The sequence below is a fragment of the Mugil cephalus genome, chromosome 3 (assembly GCF_022458985.1).
Source record: "Mugil cephalus isolate CIBA_MC_2020 chromosome 3, CIBA_Mcephalus_1.1, whole genome shotgun sequence".
NCBI lineage: Eukaryota > Metazoa > Chordata > Actinopteri > Mugiliformes > Mugilidae > Mugil > Mugil cephalus.
The window spans coordinates 30,644,838-30,664,586 of NC_061772.1; the positions used below are offsets into that span (position 1 = coordinate 30,644,838).

The following is a 19,749-nucleotide window of genomic DNA, read 5'->3' on the forward strand; positions in this document are numbered from 1 at the left end:
CTAACTCATGTGTGTCAAACTAGAAGACTTTTAGCCTATTCCACAGAACAGAACCACTTCTGTTCTTCCAGAAGTTCCAAAGATGTCGATTTGTTCATCTGTTTATTGCTTAATATGTTTAAATGCTTGATATTTCCAAACTGAAGCATCAGCTCTGATAGTTTTAGTCACAGACGCACATCAACAATAATTACTGGATTGTTTTTGATCTCCCGTTGCAGCACAAATGTTCATCATCAGAACATATTTAACAGATTATTGGTTTAAATGTGTGTTTGTGCAGCGGTGGAAATAAAAGGACAACAATTATGCCTAAGACAAAAATATATCTCATTTATTCAGATTCAGATTTATTCAATCATAGCTGTTATACCTAATAACAAGAAGCACTTCCAATTCTTCATGTCTGAACCATCACCCAGCAGCTGCAGTACTAGCTGATCGTCCTTTTGGTTGTTGCACTTGCAGATTTTAGCATTTAAAGAAAATCAGATCAAATTAATTTAAGTGCACACACACAAAAAACCCCACCCAAATCCAAAGCACAAAATAATCAAGGAAGGTTAATGTAGTCAGAAGTTGTGTATGAATGTGTATTCTGCACTCTGCTGTCTAACTTTCAATCGTAGACAGAGGTTGGTATTTGACCTTTGACATCTTGGTCTTGTACACCACCACTCCACACACCATGCCCACAGCCGCAAGCAAACATCCGGCCATGAACGCCAGGTTCAGGTTCAGGTTGACCACTGGAAAAAAACAGAGAAGTACAGAGTCAGTTCCCAGACCCAAAGTAGGGACGTGTGATACCACTACTTTAACTTTAGATCCGATACCAAGTGATACCAATATTCTAATATCCTTAACGATACCGATACAATTATGACTTTTATGTGAATGTAATTATGAAAAATATATTTCATACCTCTGTATAACAGCACAATTAAAAACAATCTGAACAAATCACATTTAAAAGGCTCAATATATAATTGTGGGACTTAATGAGTTCATCATAGTTGATCACATTTTGTCTGTTTTCAGGCGTGAAATCAACATGGCCGCCTATAACCAATCACCAAATGGCATTTTTACAGAAAGATTCTTCTAAATATTATATGTACAGTTGAGTAAATTGAAATTGAAAGTTACTTATAAGTATAATTCCCCCTTGACTCTCACACAACTTTATATTAAATAACTAAGAAAGAGGAGGAAGAACAAACCTTGGAGCATATCATGTGATCTGGATTTAACACAGGTGTGATTTCTTGCATTTGTAATGGGTAACTTAGATGAAGGTGATTTCTCAGACCCAGATACAATTTGTTATTTTCCATATAAAATTTGATATGTTGCCCAAAACAGAAATATCTCAACTTAGCAAAAGAACACAATCAAAACTAATTTTGAATAAGTTCATGTATTATTGTTTATATAATTAGAAGATGGTTCTTATTAACGGTTATTTAGTGACATTTTAGTAATATCTAGTCATTTTTATTTGTATAAGCGGTTGTTTCTATAATAAATATTTACGGATTTTGTAAAGACATGATCATAATGAACTTAAAAAACATTTAGCAGACAGAGTGATCTTCAGCTTAGAACTTGACTGAACTTTGACACCAAAGGTCTCATTCTACATTCTCTATCAGTCCCCATTTACAGCATATTAACATGATCTATGTGGATATCCCAGTGACGACCACTGGATTTATTTTCCTCTCTGAATTTACGGACTTCCATCATAGAGGTCTGTCTCATCTCCCTGTGCTCCTTTTCTCAAATTTTTTATTTTTTTAGAATTGATCACAGTTTCTGTGCCATCAAAGTTTTAAGTTTTAATATTGGACTTGGTATCGATATTTTGATGTAAAGATCGATTCTAAAAACGGAGAAAAAAAGGAGAAACCTCTGTCTGTTTTCCTTTTACCTTCGTGTCCGCTGCTTTCCACCGACCTCCTCAGGCGCAGAGGACCCTGGGAAACGAAGTGCTTTGTGCTCTCGATGGTGGCCTCTCTCTTTCTGCGGTTGTTGGCCTGCGTAGAACGGATGCATCCCTTCGAGCACCTGGTGTTGGGGTTCCCTGCTTCACACATCATGAGCGAGCAGCTGATGTACACCTAAATGCAACCACACATACGTCAGTGGACGCCTGCTCTGTCAACCTGAAACTCATCAGTCATGTTTGTTTTTAAAAATTGTGTTTGTTAGAAAACTTTGACTCATCTCAGTTCTCTCTACTCAGTTTTTAACCTGTGCGATACATTTTTACCGTTGCTGCTGTTATCTGCCTTCACTGCTAAAATATATTTTTGCATTCTTTTTTACTCTCTTGTAGTAGTAGTAACTCTATTGTAGTAGTACCTCTTGCACTATTAAACCATAATTAAGAAACTTCTCACCTGATGCCAAATGATGGTCAGTCTCCTAAATAATTTCCTAAATAAACTGACTGGATAACTCTTGCTGCAGTTTGTCAGATAAGGAACCAATGAGTTGAATCTGTTCATCCTTGTATTTAGAGATATAAAACAGTCCCATCGTTCACCTGGTCATGCAGGCCGATGAACTTGAAGGCCTCCAAGCTGAACCGAAACTGCGTCGGCTTGTCAGGGGAATGGATCTGAATGGTCGGGTCCACGTTGCACCTTGTCAGATAAAAGAGAAACATTTAATTTCTGCCAACACAAATGCAAATAATCTACAAATGGTGTTCTCGTATTCTCGTGCTCACCCATTTTCAATGATGGAGTAGGTATTTTGGTAGTTGGGGATGTCATATGGTGCGGCACTGCAGGACTCCACAAACATCACAGTGTTGTTGACTGAAGACGTGGCGTCGATCTCCATGTAGATCCGACTCCCGATGTAGTACTCCAGAGGGTAGGTGTTTTCGTCCTTCATGTGCAGGTATGTCTGGTCATCATAGAACTCGAACTGGTACGTGAACTTGCCGAAGCCCTTTTCCCACACGGTCACGTTCTTCCTGTGCGCCGTGAAGCCCGCCGTCACGTTGCCTGTTTTGGGGTACGAGCAGTAGAACTGCACTTCCAGCAGGTGGTGCCTGGTGATCAGATGGCTGCTGTTGTCGTATGTGGTGATTTCGTTTTTGAACATGAGGTTTGTCTCGTCCTCCTGCAAATGTAGAACGTCCACTATCAGTCCTCACGCTGTTAACCCTTGAACATGCTGCTGGGTGGTCTATGGAACAGAGCTCTGTACACGAGCTGTGTTTGAGTAAATGCTGCATGATGCAAAATGTCATTTTCTTCTGATTTTAATGATAAAAGTCATTATAGGATTCAACCAACACATTATTTCAAAACAGGTGAATCCAGCAACTTGTTATTTTTTAACTCTGTGCCAACTTTGATTCCTCCAGAACAAAACCACTTAAAGAGATTCTGACTTTTATGATAGAAACTTCAGAGTCTTGACTTTAAAAAGAAACCAAGACCATGACTGAGTTCAAAATGTTCATCAACAGCATTGAATTTACTTTGACTATGTCATAAATACTAAATAGGATTATTTTTTTTATTTTATTTTTTTGCAAAAACGCTGGAAAGATGAGAGGTTGAGCAGTTGGTGTTTGCATGATGGAACAAATGACCCTGGTTACCTCGATCTGGGTGCCACAGGCATTGAGGGGGAAGGTACCGATGATGTGAGTGCTGTTGGAACGTGTGCTCAGGTTACAGTCAACGTTGCTGGATTCGCTGAGGCGCAGATGATCCTCGTCAAGTCCAGAGAAGGTTGATTTGTCAACTATTACAGTCATGTTGAACTCGGTGCAGATCACATCGACTTTCACTGGAACCAGAGATTTATATTTAAAACAAAACATGAATTGTGCTAAAAATAAAGCATATATTACATATATTGTAACATATATATATATATATATATATATATATATATATATATATATATATATATATATATATATACACACATATATATAGTGCATTCAAAATACTTCATACAAGAATTATATTTTTAAAATATTTACATTTTAACTGCACTACAAGTATGAATCATGGGAAGGCAGTTGTGTATTACAGGAAATAAGTTTAACAGGTTTTTTTGTTGAATTCCTGCCCTCTAGTGGTAGAAAATGATCTGATGCAGCTTTAAAGGAATAATCTTTGGGATTTAGTGCAATCTAGTGTTGAAGCTGGAAAATAGACAGTGGACATGTTTTCTCCTGCTGTAAAGTTTAAGCACAGTGGTCTCACAAACAAACAAACAAAGTGGTCTGCAATTTTTGACTCAACACTTTTTCAGATGATTATGCACACACAAAATCATAATTCTAAGTGTTAAATTATATTTCAGCTTAAAAGAAATCTTTTTGTTTTGTTTTCCTAAAACAAACCTCCAATATTTGGCACCTAAATTCAGCAGTTCATCACAGTAGAGAGGCCTTTACACTCACCATGCTCCTTGACAACGCTGACCACAACACACCTCATCTCGGACTGATAGACTGTGGACCTGAAAAAGGATTGTTGAACATTTATTTAACATTTAAGAGAAGGATTTGCTTACGCTACTCTGTAATTTTTGTAACTGCATCCCACAAACTAGTCATTTTAAAGCTGCACACATACACGTTTGGCCACTAGAGGGCAGAAAGTCTCCAAAAGGTTGATATTTTCAATAGTAATACACAACTGCCCTGTGTCTGATTTAATAAAAATGTAAACATTCGATCTATAAAAAGTAAAGCATAGCAATGGTATAATTCAAATTCATTTAAATTGAAATCTGGCTTAGAGATTTATTTTCCATTTCAAACCAGGCTACAGTTGACTTCCAAACCGAATTAAACCGGTTCTGTCACAAACGGAAACCAAAGCTCACCCTGATGTGGATTCAACAGCGAAGCAAATTGCGTAATGATCATTCAGGTCGTCTGCCACGGGTGTCCACCTAATGACAAACTCATCATGTGTGGTCTTGTGCTTGGTGATGTTTGTTGGCCCGCTCATTATGATATTTTGCAATCTGTATAAAAACAAAAACAAGGGAAACTTGCTCATTATTGCTGATTTTGTTTTAAATTATGACGCTCTGACTGATCAAGCGTCGTCTCACTCACGTTGAGTAATAAGCTTGGGCTTTGATTCTGATCTCCAATTCTTTGTTGACCTCTGCTTCGAGCCGGGCTCCATTTCTGGGTGTCGGATCCAAAAACTTTGGCAAGTAGAGTCCTTCCTCACACGAGGGAACCGAGGGGTCCACTGGAGAGTAAAAGATGTGAAGTAAATATAGTACCTGCTGGATTTACTGCCTGGTAAACATCAGAGGTCTCCCAGTCTCATTGTAGATGAACTAAACTGTATGATGCCTTGTTAAGAATATGTGGAGGTACTTCTGAGTACAATAAAAATAATCTCACTCACCAAGAAAAGAGAATTGCAGTGGGAGTCTACTGAGAGGTGTCCCATAGTATGGAGGTGAAGTGGTTGTGTGCCAGTACCACCATGGCATAGAAGTTGCTGTGGTAGAGGTTGTTGTTGGTGCTGTTGTAGTGGTCGGCCATGGGGTAGTAGTTGTCCACGGTGCTGTAGTGGTTGTAGTTGGTGCTGTAGTGGTTGTAGTTGGTGCTGTAGTGGTGGTATGTGGCCATGTAGTGGTTGTAGTTTGTGCTGCAGTGGTTGTAGTCGTCCATGGGTCCATTGTGGTTGTAGTCGGTGCTTCAGTGGTTGTGGTTGAGGTATGCCACCACCACCATGATGAGGGTGCAGTAGTGGTTGTAGTGGTTGTAGTCGTCCATGGGTCCATTGTGGTTGTAGTTGAGGCATGCCACCACCACCATGTTGAGGGTGCAGTAGTGGTTGTGGTCGGCCATGTGGTCGGCCATGAAGCTTGCCTCTTTCTCCTGGCGAGTGGTGGAAACCTTGTGGCACTGGTTCCATCTGTGTATTGCAGAGTGATGTGTTGTCGTGCAAAGTCCTCAACCACCATCTCAAGTCCAAAAACTCTGTAGTCGGCACTTGTAGAGTTGTCATAGTGTAGTGTGCATGAGTTCTAAACATATATAAACACAGTTAGTTGTACAGGTGAACAGTTAGTCAGCCACTGCATACTGTACACTCATGATGCATCATAAACGAGGAAACAAACTGTTCAACTAACCTCATCTAACTGGAAGCCTGAAGGCAGGTGGCATGAGCTGCACTCTAGATCGAAGATATTTCCATATCTGCATCGGACTCTGTCACCATCAGGGTCAAAGTCCATCAGCTTGTATGACCGTGGGCAGTTCCGAGGAACTCTGAAGAGACACAAATGGAACATATAATACAGATGAGATGACACCACAGTCTGACATTTTCAAAATTCATCAGATATCAATTTCTTGCACAAAGATTACCTCAGGAGGGGTAGAATGGCGGTGGCTGGTGATCTGTTTGGTTCTCCAGTGTCAGATCTTTTCCCCAAATCCACAAAAGTAGACAAACGCCAATTGGCAACGTTGTTACGTGTTGATATCCAGCAACAGCTTCTTGCCCTGTGTTCAATGGAAACAAGTCCCATTAATCTTCACGTTTTATAATTAAAAAACACATCAAACAGAGACGTTTGACATGAAGATGATTTTGAACAGCACCAACAATATTTATATCATGTAACTAAAGAAAAAGCCTGCCTCATTTGAAAAGGTTTGTCCGTGAAGAGGGTCCTCTTCTCAATGTATTCAGTTTCACACCACTGGCTGTTGTAGATTGGTGCATTAGTGCTACTGTCCAATACGGCATTTTGTGTTGCGCGAAGGGAGCCACAGTTGCCGGAGTAACAACTCCAGTAGTGATAGTATTGACATCCATCAAATGTATCTTTGTTGCGGATGTGAACCTGTGAACAGGACAATTAAGGAAAATCTAAAACGGTATGCTGATATAATAAAAAAAAATAAATAAATAAAAGAACAAAAAAATGCCACTTCTTGGATTTTTGACTTACAACGAATGTCAAAGATTAAAATAAAGGTCTGGGACACATTTGACCTCATTCCTTTGGTAGTGTGAACACAATGGGTTCTGGTTCACATTAAAGACCACCTACTCAACCCAAGACCAGATATCAGCGGCCGGCTGGGGGACGGTACATTTTTTTTCCAGGTCTAAGAAACAGAATTATTTTTCCAAACTCTGGAAGCACGGCAAGATTTTTTTGTTTTGCATTTTTATATATATATATTTATTTATTTTTTTTTTTGTTTAAGTTACTTAGAAATTGAATACATGAAGAGGCAAAATTTTAAAATCATATAAAATATCAGTTTGATTACTTAACCCGCCAGCGGGCTCAAAATAGTACTTATTTTTAAATTATTCATATTTACAAAGCATTTGTCCGATCCAAACCTGACAAGACCGGCATTATCGCCAGATTATGAAGTTTAGGGTACATTAATGTATCATAAGTGACGTCAGCAACATATTTAAATATCCAAACAGGAAAATTTCATGAAATTTCCTCAAAATCGCTTTGAGTCAAACATAATAACATAACATAATTGAAAATTTGCCCTAGCTAATTTCTGTAAAAACAAATAATTCTACGGTAATTCAACATTTAATTAATGTTGGGATTCATGAGAGAAATTAAATAAGTGTCTCACCCTCAATGATCCATCGGGGTTTCTTCCCTTGTAGGAGAAGGACACGGTTCCTCCGTAGTGATGAGATGCAGACGCCAGTGAGACCAGCGTAAGCAGGATGACCAGAGAAGATGCCATGGCTACCTAAACTCACCTCTGTCTCCAGCGTCTCTGTCGCTCACGTCCACCTGCAGCATCCTTATATACACACCTGGCTGCAGAGCAGGTGTCACCTGGAAAAGTTTTGTGGCATGCATGCTATGTTTCAGAACAATGGGGCTGCAGCAAAACTGGTTTGACTAAACAAATACGATTAATACTGAACGTATAAATGTCTTAACAATGAAACCTAATATTTCTCAGAGCTGGCAGCAGGTCGTGTGGTCGTGGCCTATGTCAGTAATTGAAACTTATTAAATCTCACTCACCGTGCTTACTTTTCCCACTTTAATCGTGTTAAAAAAACACTTTAAACTCACATTGTTGCACTGATGAGTGAATAAAGAAATAATATCATAAATAATTTCTTTTGTGTAACCCTCATTTCTTAGAATTGAAAGTAGTTTGTAGTTTAATCATTACAGAATCAGCAGTAACAGTTTAAATGGAAATAAACAGTTAATAAATAAGAAGCTTATTTATTCTCGTATGTTTGATTCTGCTAATTTGAGGCAACTACATCAGTCAAATGGTATTTGACTCACAAACAATTCCAAGAAATGTGTCTCTGCCTTCCTTTCGTTTCTCTTTCTCAAAGCAGGATTATGTGCATTCATGCAGTTGCCAGGAACTTAGTGCTGATTGGAACAGATGCAGCACATTGTTCTTTATATACAGTTTATAAAGGAAGTTTTACCGGACAGACCTGCTGCCTTCTGGCTTCATTTATGCTTCTTAAAGACAGATACGTTTTATTTAACCAATAAAATAAAAAATAAACTTGTTTATTTGCTGAGATAAATGCTGCTCCTGTTACAACAGCCCCAATTGGCTAACTAGGAAAAATAATCAAGAACGGTCAGATAAGACAAATCAGAAACCTGTGTGGTGCTGCTCTACCTGAGCCAAACAACTTGAGCTGTAAATAACCAAACAAGACAAAGGAGAGGAAAGGGGGTGTGTAGTCAGACATTTAGACAGGTCACCAAAGAATAAACCTGGGGCAAAACAAACAAACAAAAAAATGAATTTGGCTCCTGCACAGTTTGTTTTCCCTTTTCTGTGGCCCTCACAGACAACAGCCTGAGAAGACACAGGTCATGTGAACAACAAAAGAATCAGAAGCTCCTTTTATTGTCGTTGCATGTCGACATACAAAGAAATTACGATTCTTCTCTTCAACCACAAACTCTTACACTCCCTGCTTCACCCGTGCACACACCCACCCACTCATCATTAATAGAACTGACGTTTAGCCTAACGTGACACTGATGTTTGCAGAGGGGAGTTCTGCTCAGTGATGTCTGTTAGATAGAAACTGTTCTCCAGTCTCTCCAGTGACATGAATTGTCTTCCAGAGGGCAGCAGAGTGAACAGGTGATGGGAAGGATGTCTCCTACAGTGTTACAAGCCCTGCTGCTGCATTGGACTGGTAAATGTCCTCCAGAGGTGGCAGTGGGACACCAGTGATGCTCTGGGACATTTTTTGGGGGGAGTTGTTTAGTCTGCTGCAGAACCGATTCCAGACCAGACAGTTGTCTGTGAAGGTTCTCGCTCATGCAGGTCATGGTAATCCAGAAAGGCATTGAATAAGGGCAAGTGACTGTAGATTTTCTTGAAGACGTTTCGCCACTCATCCAAGTAGCTTCTTCAGTTCCAGAACTGGTTTTAGACTAAAATGAAGAATAAAGTCATGTCAAGTCAACTTCATTGTCAATTCTGACATGTGCAACAATACACAGGATTGAAATTACCCTCCTCAAATGCCTATGTTCCAGCAGCTAAACAAAAAATGTGCAAAAAATGAGAATATGTAAAAATAAAAAAACAAAAACATAAAATATATCCTGTATATACAGAGTAGACTAAACATAAGAACATGACGTAGAGCATGACAATATACAATAAGTGGTTGATGCTACCCTGAGTTGAATAGTGCAAAACAGTGTTAATATATGGAAAAGGAAAGCAGTGGTTTTTAGATTTATATAAAAGCAGTTCTTTTGAGGAAAAAGAAAAAGAAGTGTAAGAGATTTTATTCAACGTTATCTTGAACAATGAATCAATTCACCTTTGGAGAATGAGGGGAAGGAAAGAGGCAGAGGAGGAGCAGGAGTAGTAGGATCCTCCTCCATGTCCTCCTCCGGTCCTAAATGTCTAGAGTCTTAGAAGACGTCCAAGATGTCTCCACTGTCTCTGTCCACACTGATTCCAGCGTTGGTTCATCTTCATTTTTTTACCTTTCTGTCCCTTTCTGTCCCTCCTGGAAACTCCTCAACCTGATGTTGATTTATTATTAGATGATTAGTAATGGTTGTAATGGTTTACCATCACTGATGGGAATAGATTTTGTATCAGTACCAGAGTATTTTCCTGAACTTTTACCTCCATAATTTAACCCCTGCATATAATTTGAGAACAAATACTTATCTATTAACGGTAGAAAGTCTGTGTGTAGTAAGAGAAACTATAAATAAGTATGAATATTACTTAATCAGGCCGCAGGGTAAAGTACAAACATAATTTTTGTTTAAAGTGACTTTGTGAAAATCCTGCAGAATAAGTTGAAAACACATCTCTTCTTTTATGTCTTTCTACATTTTTACTAGTATCAGAGTATTTCCCTGCACCTTTTTACCTCATTCACATCATTTAAGAACAAATAATCATCTATTAACACTTTATTTCCTTGCAACGTTTCGATGTGAAAGTGGTGTATGTCTAGCAGTTGGGGTCTGAGGTGCAATAAATATTAAAGGTTCTGTGTAAGTACGTGTCTATATAATTCTACTCTGCAACTGGCTGTGAAAAATACTAAGGAAAATCCAAATTATTAGATATATTTAAACTTAAAAAAAAAAGAAGAATAACTTAATAGTTACTTTCCCTGGTAACTAGTTACTTTTATAGTATAAGTATAGTATAATGTCATTCTTTGTTAATCCATGCTTCCCATTATTTATCGCTGCACTGAATCTGCTATTTTACTTTTTCTTTTTAATATTTATTATTCATCTCGACTTTTTCTGTCACCGGCAGCAGTCCTGACATTACACACAATATGCTGCCTTTGTCAACCCACCTTTGTGTTTTTCTTCTCTTGCTCTTTAATTTTCAGAAGCTCCAACTTGACGTTGCTTCTTCCCATCACCAGAACTAATCTATTACTAATCTACTACCTGCACAGTCTATCATGCATCCACTCTTTAAGTGCATTTCACAGCTGTGTGGCTCAGCATGTTAAATCTCCTTGTTCATGAATGTGTTGAAGCACCTGCTTCCTCACTGACCTCATTTCTCCTCATTATTAATCATGTCAGAAGTAGATTTTTTAAGTAGTTCCAGTAACCAGACCTCAGTCAATGCAGGGTTTATCTACAAATCTACAAGGAAGTACAGGCACGCATACCCTGGATTGTTACTGTTGGCTTAGCAGCGATCAGATGTCCGTCTGCATGCAACCAGACCTGTGAGAAACCTGCACGCTTGTCATTAATTGGACGTAGGAGGTGGGACGATGCCGGCTCACGGTCCACTTCACCTGAATGTCTGAAGGATAATAAACACGTCAGTCTCTAAAGATCTTTGTTGACGCGGCAGCTCAAGAAGTGAAAAGATAAAAAAGAAAATGCAGATAGGAAGATCTGGAAGAGACTTGAGAAAATCTAGATACTGCAGCTCTAATGATTTGTGTGTGTAAAGATGTATGGTAGGGTTGGTCTTTACAGGAACCTGCCACATGTTAAAGGAACGTCTCAGTTCATTTTTATGACAGAAATAATTTGAATTACATCAACAACACAAAACTTGGTGTGTCTGGTTACAGAGATCAAGGTCACCACACAGCAAACATGTTGGAGAATGATTCTCATGGCTTGTTATTGTTATTATTCGCATTCCTCTTCTTTGTTGCCTTTGTTGATGGTGATACAGAGTAATTGTTGATCACCACAGTTGCGTGACACTGACAGATGAGATTTGAAACATGTTTTGCATCTTTTGTTTTTCTTTCTTTCGTTTTGTTCAACACAGCCAAAAGCCTGACTGGTTGAACTTTCATTTTTAAATCCATGAACATACAGGTCACGTCTCAGCCTCTTTCCAGATCCTCACATATAAAATGATGCATTTGAAATGGTTTTACTGAAAATATTCAATAACATTCAATATTCAATCCAGAAATATTTCTTTTGAAGAGAGAGCATGTTTGTTCAGTGTTCTCAGAAAGAATGAAAACAGTTTTTAGGTCATGTACTTCCAAAGTTGCGCTGATGGTTCGAGTCCAGCTCGGGTCTTTCTGGGGGGAGTTTGCATGTTCTCCCTGTGTCTATGTGGGTTCCCTCTGGGTACTCCTGTTTCCTCCCCCCTCCAAAGACCTACTCATTAGGCTAATTGGTGACTATAAATTGACCCCAGGTGTGAGTGTAAGTGTGAATGGTTGTTTGTCTCTGCGATGAACTGGAGACCTGTCCAGGGTGGACCCCTGGTAACCCCTGATAACGATCACATATAATGTGCTCTGACGCGCTCTGAGAACAGGCTGATGAAGTAATGTCTTTGTAACAGATTAATTAAAGCACTTTGATGTGTTACCGCGCTCTCATCAGACCAGTTTGGTTTCAGCTTTAGAAGTAGGCGGCGACTTATGGGAACCTCAGAATTTCCCCTTGCACTGCATCAGTCAAACACGTATAACCACTGAATAGAACAATAAGCTCTCTGTAACCATGTAACCATTGATCCGATGGTTTCACTTTACAAAACATAAATTGAGCAGGTTTGCTACAGCTGTTGCATTTACTTCTTTTCACTTCCACAACTTTTTTAAACCACTAGAGACTAACATTAGTTTGTTTTATGTTTATTTTTGTATATCATTTTTTGTTGTTGTTGGTTTTTATGCATTTTTTTAAGTGACATAAAACCACAGAGAGATTTTCACACAGGTCCTGAAAGTAGACAAAGAGAATGGGGACTATTAGTAGCAGTTTTATTATGAATTAATATGAATCAAAGTGATGTGAAAACGTTGCAGATCTTCAAACACATTTAAACTCAAGACAAAGATAACCCCAGTAGACTCAAAATGCAGTTTCTAAATGAAGTTTTTTTTTTTTTTTTCATTATTAAGGGAAAATCCAAACCTACAGCCTCAGACCACCACCACCACTGTTGTGATGTTACTTTCACTCCAGACTTCTAAAAAGTTCAGCTTTTGTCTCATCAGTCCTCAGAGTATTTTTCCAAAAGTCTTGGGGATCATCAAGACGTTTGGTGGTCCTTCTGGTCTTGTAGCCCATCAGTGGTTCTGGTCTTGAACTCTACCATGAGGCCATTTTAGCCCAGTCTCTTTCTGATGGTGGAGTAACTGAGCTCAGTGAGGCTGCAGTTCTCTGGATGATGTTGTTGGTCTTTTGTGACCTCTTGGATGAGTCATGTCTGAGTTCTTGGGGTCATTTTGCTCATTTTGGGGAGATTCATCAATGTTTCATGTTTTCACCATTTGTGGATAATGTCTCTCACTGTGGTTCACTGAAGCCATAAAGCTTTAGAAATGACTTTAGATCCTTCTCCAGACTCATTGATCCTAATTATCTCGGCATGATGTCTAGCTTTTAAGGATCTATTGGCCTCCTTCACTTTATCAGACGGGTCATATTTAAGATGATTTCCTGGTTGAGAGCTGATAAAAGGCTGAAGAATTATTGTTGCAGAATGTGTGGAACTGGTTCAGTAACATCGGTGTCACTGACTCATCGCTGCAGCGTTGCTCATCACTATTTTAATTTAGACTGATGACATCAGCCTCAGCAGAAAATAGGTTGCCAGGCAGCCTGATGGAAAAAACATCTGAGATAAAGCATGGATTTAAACTCTTGGAAAAGGACATCAACTTTTTTTTCTGCTCTTCCTTGGTCTTTTAGACTTATAGCAACAGGGTACCTTCACCTATATTGGGACAGCATAAGAAAACAGTATCATCCCCTGAAAAATTAAAACTTATTTGTTAAACGTATTTAACACGTATACGTTAAAACGTATTTATTAAACGTATTTGGTGCAGAAACCTCGCTGTGAGTTAAAAATCCCTGTACTGTGGCATACATGTCTGATGGTGTGATGCACCAAAATGAACATATATTCTGTAGAAGTGATATTTTCTTCAATTGGCCCATTTCTATGGTTGGTAATTTGGTGTTAGTGTATTCCTGTTCATTAGTGACTTTTAACAAATTCTGGACCTGGACCTGAAGCTGAGAACCAAACTAAAAAAGAAAATGATCTGAACTAGAATCAACTCAGGAATGATTCAATAAGAGAAGCCTGAGTTTGAGTCTGTCATTAAATTCACACCACAGTCCTCAGCTGTTTGAACTGTTGCCCTGTAGGAGGCACTACATGCGCATCAGATCACGGACAAACAGGCTGAAAAAAATAGTTTCTTTCCAAGAGCCGTCACCACCCTATAAAAACCTGTGCAATAGGAGAAAGGAGAAGCTCTACTGTATAATGAAAATAAAGGGCATTCTACTCTATTCTATATAAACATGTAGTTAATTATGAAGGTGATCATACTGAAGTATAAAGTGTAGTTGTGTATTTCCTCAATAAACATGATGTATTTATTTTCTTTCATTACCAGAAATTACTTGGTGGAAACTTATAATCCAGGTTTGTTTGTACCTGGTTCTTGGTTCTGATCCAGCAGTGGGTAGAGATTAGAAGCACCTGATACAATATTCCACTTTACCCTAAATAATGATGGATTATTAAAAAGAAACTGAGATCAGATCTCTAGTGCTGGCTGGGGACGCACTTGTGTACTGCAGATGCAGACAATAACCTCCCATCCACAAAATAATTATTTTCTTTTGCATTGGGCAACATTTGGTGCAGCTCATAACTCTAAAGATCCTCTTGAAAACACATTACTTCTGAAACTAAAGTTTAAACAATACCAAAAATAAATCACATTCAAACAACAGGGGAAAATATTTATTTGGGAGTGAAGACAGCTAAAAATAACTCACTGATCTCCTGCAACATTCACTGGGAACCTCGCCCCATTAAATACACTGATGACACATTGCACTTGAGCCTGAAGGGTTTCACTTATCACAACAATGGGTGTCACTTTGCAGACTCATGTATACAGTACATACCAGCCATTTTAAGAAGCACTTATAAGATCTGAACAACTTACACAACAATGCACATATTTGCCCTTTGTCCATTTACACTATGTGTACCTGTATCCGTTTATAGTAAAAAAAAAAAAAAAAAAAGACAATAAAACCAAACAAAAACCCCTATTAGATGCATTTGCAACATAATTAAAACTAGTACATTTTAACAACTTTGTTTGTATAAGATTTTTTAAAATCTGGGGTTTAATCTAGAAGGTCATAATCCTTTTAACTATAATAACTATAATCCGGAATCAATCAAATCCTGTCTGCTCATCCCATTCTACAAAGTTTTTGGATTCCGTCTTGACACCTTCTAATAATCCACAATTTCACGGCAGTCGCATTGTGTGCTTTAAACTAGAAAAAGATGCATAACATCAGCCCACAGTGAAACAAATAACCTGTTGTAATCAAAACCCCTCACAAACAGGAAAACTTTGGATGATACTTCATTAGAATAATGATACCTTATAGAGAACAATGTTCCCTTAACATCTCTGCAAGTAACTGTTTAAAGTCTGTGAATTTTTATATTTAAACCTTCTTATTTTCACACCCTGACACACCAAGAAAAAGAACCTCAAAGCATTTTAAACACCAAAACCAAAACAAAACCTCTCTTCATTGTCTTTAAATGAATGTGGTCTTTAGTCTTCCTCAGAGGTGGGCAGGGCCTGGTATTTAGGTCTGGACCTCTTTGCTCTGTAGATCACCACCCCGCATACCAGGAGGCAGCCGACGAAGACCAGGTTCATGCCCAGATTCATGCTCACCCCGGATGCTTAAAGAAGGAAAAAAGACAACCAGGATCATACCTCTGCTGGTCAATCTGTACACAGATGAAATACTATTCTCAATTAATCTGGACTCACATTGGCTGTCAGAAGTCTTGACCAGGTGCAAAGGTCCCTGGGAAATGGAGTGTCTTCCAGTCTCAGCTGCAGCTTCCCTTTTTCTGCGATGCGTCCCTGAGTTGGAGCTGATGCATCCCTGAGAACACCGGGTTCCAGAGGCGCCGCTCTCACACAGGAGGACGGAGCATGTGATGTAGACCTGCACATAAACTCATTAATAACCATTTCCTTATTCTGCACAATGTAAAAGTAACAGTAAAATCTTTCACCTCATCATGAGCGCCGATGAACTCAAAAGCCTCCATTCCAAATCTGAACTGAGACTTGGAGCTGGGGTAGATTTGCACAGTTTTGTCTTTCACACATCTGTGACAGAGCAGTTCAAATGTTTTAGAAATAAAAGGCTCATCATTTATCATAACCACCAACCACCACACAGAAGCATTTTTCGTACCCATTTTCGATGATGGTGTAGCTGATGCGGGAGTTGGGGTTGTCATAGGGAGTCGCCTTGCAGGACTCCACAAACAGCTCAGTGTTGGGGATGTTGGTGGTCGCCTCAATCTGCATGAAGATCATCTGCTTCAGGTACACCTCCACTGGGTAGGTGCTGCCGTCCACTTGTTTCCTAAAGCGTTGGCTCTCAAAGAACTCAAACTGAAAGGTGAAAGCACCGAAGCCTTTCTCTGTGAAGGCGTATGGGTTTTTGTGCCTGAAGCCCAGGGTCAGGTTGGTTCGCTTTGGATAAGAGCAGGAAAAGACGATCTCAACGTCGTGACGCCTGGAGATGATCTCATCTGGGTCAGCAGATGAGATCTCGTTTACAAAGATGATGTTGTCTTCGTCCTCCTGAAAGTGACAGGAAGTGTAAATTAAATGTATGTGCATGCAGATGTAAGGTCATGTATAAATCAAAAATAATTTTCATTCTTTCATGGTGACATCTCATGCTGCCATTACATTGAACATTTGAGTTTGTTCATACATCATTTGAAGTGCATACACAAAATAGTTGTTCAATTGTTAACATCTGACATAGTTCATGAAAGCACTTCTGTCAAGTGTCTTGTAGCCGCCAAGGCTAACAGCTTAGCAAAATGGACACAGTAATGAACAGGTATAATAAAATGATAATTTTACACATTTTTCTTGGCTAAATGTCCATACCAACATTTTCCTCAGACATGAATTAATAAATAAACATAAATAATTTATAAAATTTGCAATAAATGAATTCACCATCCACTTCCACTATTTCTGAAAACATCAGGAAGTATGTCACAAGCTTTAAGTTTGGTCCAACAAACATGTACAGGTAAAAGTTAGTTCATTTGAAAGCTATGAGGCATGCTAAATGTTGATGCTAATTAATGCTAATTGATTGATAAGTTTTATTCCTCAAATGTGGACAGTGACCAAAGGCATGAAAGTGCTACTGTGATCTGAACTATACCTCCACATGAGTCCCACAGGCGTTCAGCGACATGACAGTCATCAGGTGGGTCTCATTGGAGTGAGTTGTCAGGTTGCAGGAAGGATCCGTGAAGTCGTTCAGATGCAGGTTGTCCAAGTTGCGTCTGATGAGGTACGACTTCTCCACTTCCACGGTTATCGTAGTTTCATTACACGTCACAGTGGCCTCTAAACAGATTGGTAAAAATGATCTGACACTGTGATGATGTGAACTTTAACAGCAGAAATATTAAAACACAACTAACCTTGGTGTCCAACATCAGCGGTCACACAACGAAGCTCTGACTGATAGACTTGGTATCTTGACAAATACAAATATAACAAGAACAATTTTACTTAGAACCGTAGTAGGTATGGTAGGTATGATTATAAATTATTGTTCATTTAAAATTCACCTGTCTCTTGCTTCAGAAACGAAGCAGATTGGAAAGTGATCATTGACATCCTGTTCAGTTGGCGTCCATTGTATTGTATATAGTCCTGTGGAGACTTTCTGCTTCGTAATGCTACTTGGTCCTGTCACAATCAAGTCATAAATCCTACAAGAGAAGCAATGTTTGGTGATTCTTAATGTGGGTACTGCAAAACAAGCCACTTGGGCATAGTAATTACATTAATAAAATTAATGCTCCAAAATACTGACAACAATTTTTGAACCTCCTTACGTGGTGAACTGGGCTGTGGATCTGACTGTGATTTCGAGGGTGTGGTTGACAAATGCTGGAAGATTTACTCCATTTGCCGGAGTTGGTGACAAGAAAATGGGAAAATAATCACCATCAAGACATGAAGGGGCGTTGTGTGATTCCACTGAAAGTCAGACAACAAGAGAAACAGATACTTGAGAAACTAATAAAGAATTAATATTTAAAAAAGGCTTCAAATAAAAATCATTGACATACCATGAACTGTAAATTGCAGAGGAATCTTGCTGAGTGGAGCAATTGTTGTTCGGAAATATGGTGTGGTTGTTGTTGGAGAAGTTGTGGTGATTGTTGGAGCAGTTGTGGTGGTTGTTGGAGTGGTGGTTGTTGTTGGAGCGGTTGTGGTGGTTGTTGTTGGAGCGGTTTTGGTTGTGGTTGTTGGAGTGGTGGTAGTTGTTGGAGCAGCGGTGGTTGTTGTTGGAGCGGTGGTAGTTGTGGTTGCTGGAGTGGTGGTAGTTGTTGTTGGAGCAGTTGTGGTTGTGGTTGTTGGAATGGTGGTAGTTGTTGTTAGAGCGGTTGTGGTGGTTGTTGTTGGAGCAGTGGTGGTTGTTGTTGGAGCGGTGGTAGCTGTGGTTGTTGGAGTGGTGGTAGTTGTTGGAGCAGTTGTGGTTGTGGTTGTTGGAGCAGTTGTGGTTGTGGTTGTTGGAATGGTGGTAGTTGTTGTTAGGGTGGTTGTGGTGGTTGTTGCTGGAGCACTTGTGGTTGTGGTTGTTGGAGCAGTTGTGGTTGTGGTTGTTGGTGCGGTGGTAGTTGTTGTTGGAGCAGTGGTGGTTGTTGTTGGAGCGGTGGTAGTTGTGGTTGTTGGAGCGGTGGTAGTTGTTGTTGGAGCAGTTGTGGTTGTGGTTGTTGGAGTGGTAGTTGTTGTTGGAGCGGTGGTGGTTGTTGTTAGAGTGGTGGTGGTTGTTGTTGGAGCGGTGGTGGTTGTTGTTGGAGCAGTGGTGGTTGTTGGATAAGTTGTTGTGGGAAATGCAACCTGCCTTTTGTGCCTTCCTCCTGAAAGTGGTTGCTTGATTGTGTAGGATCCATCAGAGTAAGACAGAGTGACCGGTCTGTTGGGGAAATCCTCCACCACAAGCTCAATGGGATGGTATCCAGTTCAACCGCTGGAGGTGTATGTTAGGGAGCAGGAAGTCTGACAAGAAACAAGTGCTGGACATTACAAGACTGTAGTCATTCATGATCTGGACATTACAATCTTGGTATTTTTTTAAATGATAGTCTGAAAAAAAAAAAAAAAACTCAAATAACCAACTCAGCCAGAATGAATTTTCAATCACATTACATGATCTGCTCAATGGAATATTAGCTGTGTGGCATTTAAATCAGATCATTAAGTATTTAGATAAATACTTAAACTGCTAATTCTCTTATCATCTGAATGATTTATTCTGGGAAACAGAAATATTGCCCATGTTAATGTCGGCAGCGAAAAGCAAGTGGAGCAAAGATATGCCTGATTTTACACCATATTCACCTGTGATACATCACATGCAAATTGAACCAGGAGTCTAAAGACTGGTTGTATAGTAGAGTAACAGATCTGTCACTTGGGATCTGTTGGATTTCCTGGGTTTTCCAGTAGATTATACCACAAACACTGCTTTGATACAATATAAACACTTACAAAATGAGATGAAGTGAAAATGAAATGAAGACTATCATTGTCCTCATGGCATTAATTCAGTTTTGAAAAACATTTGCTTTGTGGATTCTTACCTGGTCTACAGTGAAACCGCTGGTGAGACCACACAAAC

The 19,749-nt window shown here is 39.2% G+C and overlaps 2 protein-coding genes across 2 annotated transcripts; both read right to left on the minus strand.

Moving 5' to 3' along the window:
- Positions 1 to 306: 306 nt before the first annotated feature.
- LOC125005224 lies at positions 307 to 7,802 on the minus strand. Its single transcript, XM_047580398.1, has 13 exons — positions 7,637 to 7,802; positions 6,662 to 6,867; positions 6,386 to 6,523; positions 6,148 to 6,286; positions 5,412 to 6,039; positions 5,108 to 5,249; positions 4,870 to 5,013; positions 4,442 to 4,500; positions 3,626 to 3,816; positions 2,738 to 3,138; positions 2,552 to 2,651; positions 1,934 to 2,123; positions 307 to 749 (listed from the first exon to the last, which is right to left on the minus strand). The coding sequence occupies exons 1-13, from the start codon at positions 7,751 to 7,753 to the stop codon at positions 613 to 615; spliced, it is 2,592 nt and encodes an 863-aa protein (XP_047436354.1). The 5' UTR covers positions 7,754 to 7,802; the 3' UTR covers positions 307 to 612.
- A 6,766-nt stretch (positions 7,803 to 14,568) lies between these two features.
- Positions 14,569 to 18,299, minus strand: LOC125005236 (ZP domain-containing protein-like; the record flags this gene model as incomplete). Its single annotated transcript, XM_047580427.1, has 9 exons — positions 14,569 to 15,745; positions 15,837 to 16,017; positions 16,088 to 16,184; positions 16,273 to 16,667; positions 17,272 to 17,459; positions 17,537 to 17,592; positions 17,687 to 17,830; positions 17,957 to 18,101; positions 18,194 to 18,299. Coding segments are annotated over 9 exons (1,446 nt in total), but the record flags the coding sequence as incomplete, so codon positions are not given.
- Positions 18,300 to 19,749: the final 1,450 nt, after the last annotated feature.